The 10,952-nt window shown below is 38.6% G+C and overlaps 1 protein-coding gene across 1 annotated transcript in view; it reads right to left on the bottom strand.

The window, feature by feature from the left end:
- Positions 1-5,120: 5,120 nt before the first annotated feature.
- Positions 5,121-10,952, bottom strand: part of LOC103080088 (protein POF1B) — a 98,622-nt gene continuing 92,790 nt past the window's right edge. Inside the window, 1 exon segment of the mRNA XM_082930853.1 lies at positions 5,121-5,268. Coding sequence (XP_082786979.1) covers positions 5,121-5,268 — 148 coding nt within the window.

The raw sequence follows: 10,952 nt of genomic DNA, 5'->3' as shown, positions 1-10,952 counted from the left end.
TCTACAAGAGACCAATCCAAGATTACCAAGCCTGCCTGGCTATCATGTATTATAATTATGTCATACGATTCCAGTGTTCCTTTGTAGACTCAAAAGCAGTATGTCTTGTCACTAAAGATTAATGGTTTTATAAGACAGATGTAGTTGTTTATCCCATTCTTTGTTTTTAAAAAATATATTTTATTTATCCTAGGATGTGCTTGAAATATGTTGCACTTTTTTATTGGACAAAAAAGTACTATGGAAATCCAATTCAGTAATGGTGTGTGGTGGGAAAGAGAGACCTTGTAGGGAAGTCTTTTCATGGCTTATTATTTACTTTCGAGGGAATTATGTCTACATGTTATCTTTGTAGATTATAACAGGAAAGAAGTGAGAATGGCTTTTTGTTAAAGTGATCTAAATTGGGTGGTGACATGCAATTTTTTGAGCTTTATTTTTTTCCTTTTGTACTGTTTGTGTAAAGACAAAGTATAACAGTTAAAGCCCCATTACAAAGATAGGAATAATGCTTTATGGCATCTAGTTATGAACTTAGTGAATTACAGAACTTAGAAGACTAGGTTTGTAAGCAAAGAAATTCTCATTTAAAGCAGAAACCTGCATCAACCAGAGGTCCAACTATGTTAAACTGCTGTCTGTAGTAGTCTACATCAGGATTATTTTTATAGTGGTGCTTGTTAGCTCTAACATAAACATTCACATGATAATAACTTCCTGACAAAAGTATACAGCTAAGCTAAAACTCCATTCCGCATGTTTCCTACTAGGACTTCCACAAAGACCATACAGATATATATTTTACTTACACACTTAAACAAATTACTTTGCATGTCATTGCACAGTCTCCATTTTATTCAACATCTAAAGCAAAATATGCTGGGAATAGAAATTAGATAAACAGGCATTACCCATCCGACAATATCTTTGCAATTTTCAGAGTTAAGCTGTGCGAAACTTGTGAGAGGAGAAAATCACTAGTATTTCTATTGAACTTAATCAAAAATTGGAAAAGAAATACATACATTTAACTTTGTTAAGTATAATAAGCACCTTGTTATGACCCCCATTTCTCACTATGCATGGATCAAGTGAGCCAATGAAGTGCTGACTTCTTAACTATCCCAAATTTTGGACACTGTTATTTTTATTTAAGAGTATTTTCGGAAAATCACACTTGTTCTAATTTTCAGACAGTTATGGTCGCACTTTTCTATCAAGCTACTAAAAACTTTCACTTATATGCAATGGGTAGATAACATGGCATAATTACAGTTACACATATGAGTAGTTAGCAGAGGAGAAACTACCCTGTTGTTCTTACACCAAGGGAAAAAATGTAAGGACTACATAGCTCATAAAGAACATTAACATTTTCTATCACAAAATAACTAATAAGACTGGAATTGTATCAATCCACATTATAGAGCTTAACATTTAATATTTTTTAATATATTTTCTTTTTTTGGCCACACTGCATGGCATGCAAGATATTAGTTCCCCGACCAGGGATCAAACCCTTGCCCCTGCAGTGGAAGGGCAGAGTCTTAACCACTGGACCGCCGGGATGTTCTCAAGCTTAACATTTTAGTTGAGGTATTAATAAAATAAGCCTTTTAGCTTCATATCAAGACTTATTTGGATATTTATATAAGTATTCAAAGCATTTTCTTTCTTCATTTGTGGTTTGATTTCATGTAGTGCCTTATATGTTGCTATCTTAACAGTTTCTTAGTATAATGGATAATTATTAGAATATAAATATAAAGAATGACAGAATTCTATATAGTTACTTGCAGAGATATTTCAGTGCAAAATCTCATTCACATGTAAACCCAAATTTATTTGTTATCTTAATCTATACTTCATCAAATGCAAACAGTTTAATTTTTGCTAATTCTTAACTTTAACCAAAGGCCTTGACATTTTAAAAATTTATTCTTATCTACTAATGTATTTAGAAAATACTTTAGTTCACTTTTAGTAAGGTCATTAGAACCCAATTGATCAACCAACTTCTATGTACATTAAATATTCTACTATAAAGTCTCTCCCAAGTAGAATACACATATCAAGTATTTGTTTTCATTATTTTTATTTCTTAAGCTTTTACACAGTATTTCAATGTTGTTTTGTCTACTGCTATAAAAAAAAGCCCACCTTCCTTCCACTAGCTACTACAATAATCGTGTTACAGGTTTTTTGTTTGTTTGTTTGTTTGTCTTTTTGCGGTATGTGGGCCTCTCACTGTTGTGGCCTCTCCCGTTGCGGAGCACAGGCTCTGGATGCGCAGGCTCAACGGCCATGGCTCATGGGCCCAGCCGCTCCGTGGCATGTGGGATCTTCCCGGACCAGGTCACGAACTCCTGTCCCCTGTATTGGCAGGCAGACTCTCAACCACTGCATCACCAGGGAAGCCCAGTGTTAAAGGTTTTTAAGGAAGTGGGTGGGCTCATTTGGGGATGATACGCTTCAAAAGAACAGATTTGCCAATCTACTGATATGTACTTAGAACCATAATAGCATAATGTACAATTTAGTGGATTTAGGTATTTTTAAAAATATACTTCCCACTTCCCTGCTAAATGAAATTAATCATCACCTTTGATTTAGTTCTGTCTCCAAGAGGTATGAACAGCATGTAATAAATCACCTCTTTTAATCACAAAGTCTAATGTCAGAAAAGCAAATATATGCTGTATATACCATGCACTAAACTGTTTTTTTTTATTCAATAGTATTGCTTTTTGTTGTTGTTGTTAAAACACAGTATTTACTCTTGTAGCTAAATTGCACATTTAATATCATTGAAAAATCTTCTAATGGAATAACTTGTAAAATCTCTACCCCAACAAAGTTAATTCAGTGTCTAGGAAGCAGCCTATTGAAAAATAGTAGATTAAGTCCTACAGTGCCTGTAATTGAGTTTTAAAAGTGGTGTGTTGTCCCTTGTAAAGCAATTATACTCCAATAAAGATGTTAAAAAAAAAAGTGGTGTGTTGCTATACTGAATACAAAAATGTGATAGAAAGGATTCAGGCCTTATAAATGGTTGGAGAAACTCTCATCTGTATATCTAATTCCATTAGACTTCCTAGGTAGTAGCTTGGTTCAAAATATTGATTGGCTTTAGTTATGGAAAAATAACAAAGTACTAATGAAGACAGAAAAGATTCCTTTGAGTTGGAGATTCATTCACGGCTAGAAAAGAAAAAAAAAGTCAGTTTAGAATGGCTTATAATTAATTTAAAACATTGTAATTGTACGCACACAGTTGTAAAAATGATTTAAATTGATATGAATAATACCAAGGGAAATGCATGGCACTGTTTGGGCAGTTTTTATATGCATATTCAATGAAACAACGGTTTGTCTGACTTTAGCCAAGGTATATGTTTCAAATGATTTTAAGCACAAGGGAGGGAGATGTGAGTAGATGTACTCCTTGGTGTCATAGTTAGAGGTTAAATATGTCCAAAAGTCTCTGTTAATAAGTACAGATCTATCATCTGTGAATTTACTTAAATATATTTTGAATTTGCTATCAGTATCTAGTTCCTTCAGATATTGAGTTTGATGTTCATTGCTGTATGCTGTTAATGAAAGGAGAAGTAATGTCTATTATTCTGTAGACCCTTTATTTGGTAGGTCTTCACATTGATGCCACCCTTGAGACACATGTGGTTAGTAGCAGCAATTGCTTCTCAGTATTAAATTTCAGAATCAAATAAACTTTGAGTGACAAATTTTAAATCCTATGCTGACTTTCTCTTGTTGCTCAACTGGTTCTTGGGCCACCAAGCACCCTTTATCAATTAATAATTAGTAATAAATAATTCTCAACTAATTAATGACCTAAGAAGCACAATATATTTCAAAGCTTAAATTTTTATCTTAGGATTACTAAGTGTTGGTTGCTTTCACTGATGATAATCATGTATATAAGATTGATGGCTTTATTGTAGTCAGAGAAGTTCTTCAGAGCTATCAACTTTCTGAATTTTTTGGTTTATTCAAATATTTGAGCTTGTTCAACCAAAAGATATTTTTTTTTTTTTTTTTTTTTGCGGTACATGGGCCTCTCACTGTTGTGCCCTCTCCCGTTGCAGAGCACAGGCTCCGGACGCGCAGGCTCAGTGGCCATGAGTCACGGGCCCAGCCGCTCCGTGGCATGTGGGATCTTCCTGGACCGGGGCACGAACCTGTGTCCCCTGCATTGGCAGGCAGACTTGTAACCACTGCACCACCAGGGAAGCCCCAAAAGATAACTTTTTTAAGTGAGTTATTTAACAGATATTTAATTTTATTAACCACATCTGTAGTTATTTATTAGTTATACATCTGTAGTATTTTATTAATGATAAATCTACATTTAAAAATTTCCTCAAAAGGTTGTACTAAATAATTGATTGACATATATTTACCTGTTGCTCATCATGATATACTTAAGCATTTTAAGACTTTTACTGAAGTATAATAAACATAGGAAAAGTGCACATATAGGTGTACAACTAAATGAATTTTCCCAAACTGAACATGTATATGCAACTATCACTCAGATCAAGAAACAGCATATTATTAGTACCCCAGTAGTCCTCCTTTTGTTTCCTTCCAATCAGTACCCGACCTTGAGGATAACCAACCACTTCCTGACTTTAATAACCATAGATTAGTTTTACCTGCTTTCAATACCTAAGTTTTTAACACAACAAGACAAAGGCTGTCATTTTCATAGAGTTAAAAGTGAGATTCTACATCATTTTATTTTTATATTTATTTATTTATTTATTCCGGTACGCGGGCCTCTCGCTGTTGCGGCCTCTCGCGTTGCGAAGCACAGGCTCCGGACGCGCAGGCTCAGCGGCCATGGCTCACGGGCCTAGCCGCTACACGGCATATGGGATCTTCCCGGACCGGGGCGTGAACCCGTGTCCCCCGCATCAGCAGGTGGACTCTCAACCACTGCGCCACCAGGGAAGCCCTCTACATCATTTTAGAATGTCCTACAATGTGCAGGGAAGTCCCCCCGCATCAAATTATCCAGCCCAAAATGTTAATAGTGCTGAGGTTGAGAAACTCTGCTAACACAACACAATGGCCTTAGGATTTTTTTTCCCTAATTATATACTCGAGAAACGCCCAAGTGAACTTACACAAGTCCATTTCTCTTCTGTTTTCTCAATCACAACAGTCTGTGTGTCACTACCTGGTGGTATATATTCATAGTCATCATACAGGAGGCCTAGGATAGGATATTGTGACCTGTACCTATACAGAAAAAAAAGTTAGTTTACAAGCTGGACAAGAAAATAACTCTCATTACTTTTTAGTCACTCCTAGTTTGATCCTCCTTATTTAATTAATTTGGCTTTGAATGACTTTTAACTCTTTCTAAAAAGAAAATCTTCTCTCAGTAGTACAAAGATTTGCTACTGCTATTTTCAAGAGAGTAAGAGGGAAGTACTTTGGCTTCTGGCAATAATGGACCACTGACTTCACAATACAGTGATCCCAGAGAAGGGAAGCAAATAACACGAGCTCTACAAGTGCCTAGCTCACGACCTGGAGTCAGAATATGTGGAGCAGGATACCAGACAGGAGAGAGTTACATAGTTGGAGAGAGGTCATGGGATCTGTAGACAGTTCCCCCACAAGTCCTTGGGTGAGCACTGATCGGTGTAGGCTTGTGAAAAAGCTACTGAGGCTAGGGGAAGAAGCACTGAAAAAGAACACTCTTCCAGTTCCTGGAGTTCACATAGTAAAGGGAACTCCAGTCTGTGTTCCACTAACCAGAGTGGAAAGACCTCCTAATACCAGAGGGCATCAGGCAAATACTACAAAAGACTATTGCCTTAGTAGTGAGATAAACTACCAATGGCATTTTTCACAGAACTAGAACAAAATATTTCACAATTTGTATGGAAACACAAAAGACCCCAAATAGCCAAAGGAATCTTGAGACAAAAGAACGGAGCTGGAGGAATCGGGTTCCCTGACTTCAGACTATACTACAAAGCTACAGTCATCAAGACAGTATGGTACTGGCACAAAAACAGAAATATATATCAATGGAACAGGATAGAAAGCCCAGAGATGAACCCACACATATGTGGCCACCTTATCATTGATAAAGGAGACAATAATATACAATGGAGAAAAGACAGCCTCTTCAATAAGTGGTGCTGGGAAAACTGGACAGTACATGTAAAAGAATGAAATTAGAACACTCCTTAACACCATACACAACAATAAACTCAATATGGATTAAAGACCTAAAGGTAAGGCCAGACACTATAAAATTCTTAGAGGAAAACATAGGCAGAACATTCTATGCCATACATAACAGCAAGATCCTTTTTGACCCACCACATAGAGAAATGGAAATAAAAACAAAAATAAATAAATGGGACCTAATGAAACTTAAAATCTTTTGCACAGCAAAGAAAAACATAACACCAAAAGACAACCCTCAGAATGGGAGAAAATATTTGCTAATGAAGCAACTGACAAAGGATTAATCTCCAATATTTAAAAGCAGCTCATGCAGCTCAATTTCAAAAAACAAACAAGCCAATCCAAAAATGGGCAGAAGACCTAAATAGACATTTCTACAAAGAAAATATACAGATTGCCAACAAACACATGAAAGGATGCTCAACGTCACTAATCATTTGAGAAATGCAAATCAAAACTACAATGAGGTATCACCTCACACCAGTCAGAATGGCCATCATCAAAATAATCTACAAACAAAAAATGCTGGAGAGGGTGTGGAGAAAAGGGAACACTCTTGCACTGTGGTGGGAATGTAAATTGATACAGCCACTATGAAGAAAAGTATGGAGGTTCCTTAAAAACTAAAAATAGAGCTACCATACAACCTAGAAATCCCACTACTGGGCATATACAAGAAAACCATAATTCAAAAAGAGTCATTATCACAATGTTCATTGCAGCTCTGTTTACAATAGCCAGGACATGGAAGCAACCTAAGTGTCCATCGACAGATGAATGGATAAAGAAGATGTGGCATGTATATACAATGGAATATTACTCAGCCATAAAAAGAAACGAAATTGAGTTATTTGCAGTGAGGTGGATGGACCTAGAGTCTGTCATACAGAGTGAAGTCAGAAAGAGGAAAACAAATACCATATGCTAACACATATATATGGAATCTAAAAAAAAATGTACTGAGGGCTTCCTGAAAGATGGCGGAAGAGTAAGATGCAGAGATCACCTTCCTCCCCACAGATACACCAGAAATACATCTACACGTGGAACAACTCCTACAGAACACCTACTGAATGCTGGCAGAAGACCTCAGACCTCCCAAAAGGCAAGAACCCCCCCCGCCAAGTACTTGGGTAGGGCAAAAGAAAAAAGAATAAACAGAGACAAAAAGATAGGGACGGGTCCTGCACCAGTGGGAGGGAGGTGTGAAGGAGGAAAAGTGTCCACACACTAGGAAGCCCCTTCACGGGCGAAGACTGCGGGTGGTGGAGGCGGGGAGCTTCGGAGCCGCGGAGGAGAGCACAGCAACAGGAGTGCGAAGGGCAAAGCGGAGAGATTCCAGCACAGAGGATTAGAGCCTACCGGCACTCACCAACCCAAAAGGCTTGTCTGCTCCCCTGCCGGAGCGAGCCGGGCTTCGGTCAGAGCGCCGGGAGAGGACTGGAGTTGGCAGCATGAACACAGCCTGCAGGGGTTTAGTGCGCCACGGCTGGACGGGAGGGAATCCGGGGAAAACTCTGGACCTGCCGATGAGGCAAGAGACTTTTTCTTCCCTTTATTTCCTGATGCGCGAGGAGAGGGGATTAAGAGCGCTGCTTAAAGGAGCTCCAGAGATGGGCGCGAGGCGCAGCTAAAAGCGCGGATCCCAGAGACAGACATGAGATGCTAAGGTTGCTGCTGCCGTCACCAAGAAGTCTGTGTGCGAACACAGGTCACTATCCACACCCCGCTTCCGGGGAGCCTGTGCAGCCCGCCACTGCCAGGTTCCCAGGATCAAGAGACAATTCTCCGGGGAGAACACACGGCGCGCCTAAGGCTGGTGCAACGTCACACCGGCCTCTGCCACCGCAGGCTCGCCCTGCACTCCGTGACCCTCCCTACCCCCGGCCCGAGTGAGCCAGAGCCTCCAAATCAGCAGCTCCTTTAACCCCGTCCTGTCTGAGCAAAGAACAGACGCCCTCCGGTGACCTACATGCACAGGTGGGGCCAAATCCAAAGCTGAGCCCCTGGGAGCTCTGAGAACAAAGAAGACAAAGGGAAATCTCTCCCAGCAGCCTCAGAAGCAGCAGATTAAAGTTCCACAATCAACTTGATGTACCCTGCATCTGTGGAATACATGAATAGACAACGAATCATCCCAAATTGAGGACGTGGACTTTGAGAGCAAGATTTATTATTTTTCCCCTTTTCCTTTTTTTGTGTGTATGTGTATGCTTCTGTGTGAGATTTTGTTTATATAGCTTTGCTTCCACCATTTGTCCGAGGGTTCTATCCATCCGTCTTTTTTTTTTAATATTTTTCTTAATAATTACTTTTTATTTTAATAACCTTATTTTATTTTACTTTATCTTCGTTTTTCTTTCCGTCCTTCCCTCCTTTAGAAAACGAATCATCCCAAATTGAGGAGGTGGACTTAGAGAGCAAGATTTATGATTTTTTCCTCTTTTCCTCTTCTTGTGAGTGTGTACGTGTATGCTTCTGTGTGAGATTTTGTCTGTATAGCTTTGCTTCCACCATTTGTTCCAGGGTTCTATCCATCCGTATTTTTTTTTGCTTAATAATTATTTTTCTGATATTAATAACTTTATTATATTTTACCTTACTTTATTTTATTTTACTTTATCTCCTTTCTTTCATTCTTTTTTTCTCCCTTCCCTCCTTCCTTCCTTGCTCCCTCCCTCCCTCCTTTCTTTCTTTCTACTTCTACTAATTTGCTCTTTCTACTCTTTCTCCCTTTTCTTCTGAGCCATGCGGATGAAAGGCTCTTGGTGCTGCAGCCAGGAGTTAGTGCTGTGCCTCTGAGGTGGGAGAGCCAACTTCAGGACACTGGTCCACAAGAGACCTCCCAGCACACACCACCAGACGTGGACCGGCCCACCAGAAAGACAAGATCCAGCCTCACCCACCAGAACACAGGCACTAGTCCCCTTCACCAGGAAGCCTACACAACCCACTGAAACAACCTTAGCCACTGGGGACAGACACCAAAAACAACATGAACTACGAACCTGCAGCCTGAAAAAGTAGACCCCAAACACAGTAAGATAAGCAAAATGAGAAGGCAGAAAAACACACAGCAGATGAAGGAGCAAAATAAAACCCCACAAGACCTAACAAATGAAGAGGAAATAGGCAGTCTACCTGAAAAAGAGTTCAGAATAATGATAGTAAAGATGATCCAAAATCTTGGAAATAGAATGGACAAAATGCAAGAAACATTTAACGTGGACCTTGAAGAAATAAAGATGAAACAAACAATGATGAACAACACAATAACTGAAATGAAAAAAACTCTATATGGGATCAATAGCAGAATAAATGAGGCAGAAGAACGGATTAGTGACCTGGAAGATAAAATTGTGGCAATAACTAATGCAGAGGAGAATAAAGAAAAAAGAATGAAAAGAACTGAGGACAGCCTCAGAGACCTCTGGGACAACATTAAACGCACCAACATTCGAATTATAGGGGTTCCAGAGGAAGAAGAGAAAAAGAAAGGGACTGAGAAAATATTTAAAGAGATTATACTTGAAAACTTCCCTAATACGGGAAAGGAAATAGTTAATCAAGTCCAGGAAGCACAGAGAGTCCCAGACATGATAAACCCAAGGAGAAATATGCCAAGACACATATTAACCAAACTGTCAAAAATTAAATACAAAGAAAATATGTTAAAAGCAGCAAGGGAAAAACAACACATAACACACAAGGGAATCTCCATAAGGTTAACAGCTGATCTTTCAGCAGAAACTCTGCAAGCCAGAAGGGACTGGCAGGACATATTAAAAGTGATGAAGGAGAAAAACCTGCAACCAAGACTACTCTACCCAGCAAGGATCTCATTCAGATTTGATGGAGAAATTAAAACTTTTACAGACAAGCAAAAGCTGAGAGAGTTCAGCACCACCAAACCAGCTCTACAACAACTGCTAAAGGAACTTCTCTAGGCAAGAAACACAAGAGAAGGAAAAGACCTACAATAACGAACCAAAAACAATTTAGAAAATGGGAATAGGAACATACATATCGATAATTACCTTAAATGTAAATGGACTAAATGCTCCCACCAAAAGACACATATTGGCTGAATGGATACAAAAACAAGACGCCTCTATTTGCTGTCTACAAGAGACCCACTTCAGACCTAGAGACAAATACAGACTGAAAGTAAGGGGATGGAAAAAGTTATTTCATGCAAATGGAAACCAAAAGAAAGCTGGAGTAGCAATTCTCATATCTGACAAAATAGACTTTAAAATAAAGACTATTAGAACAGACAAAGAAGGACACTACATAATGATCAAGGGATTGATCTAAGAAGAAGATATAACAATTGTAAATATTTATGCAGCCAACATAGGAGCACATCAATACATAAGGCAAAAACTAACAGCCATAAAAGGGGAAATCGACAGTAACACATTCATAGTAGGGGATTTTAACACCCCACTTTCACCAATGGACAGATCATCCAAAATGAAAATAAATAAGGAAACACAAGCTTTAAATGATACATTAAACAAGATGGACTTAATTGATATTTATAGGACATTCCTTCCAAAAACAACAGAATACACATTTTTCTCTAGTGCTCACGGAACATTCTCTAGGATAGATCATATATTGGGTCACAAATCAAGCCTTGGTAAATTTAAGGAAATTGAAATTGTATCAAGTACCTTTTCCGACCACAACGCTATGAGACTAGATATCAATTA

The sequence above is a fragment of the Lipotes vexillifer genome, unplaced genomic scaffold (assembly GCF_000442215.2).
Source record: "Lipotes vexillifer unplaced genomic scaffold, Lipotes_vexillifer_v1.1 scaffold140, whole genome shotgun sequence".
NCBI classification, from domain to species: domain Eukaryota; kingdom Metazoa; phylum Chordata; class Mammalia; order Artiodactyla; family Lipotidae; genus Lipotes; species Lipotes vexillifer.
This window is presented reverse-complemented; position numbering and strand designations above follow the sequence as displayed.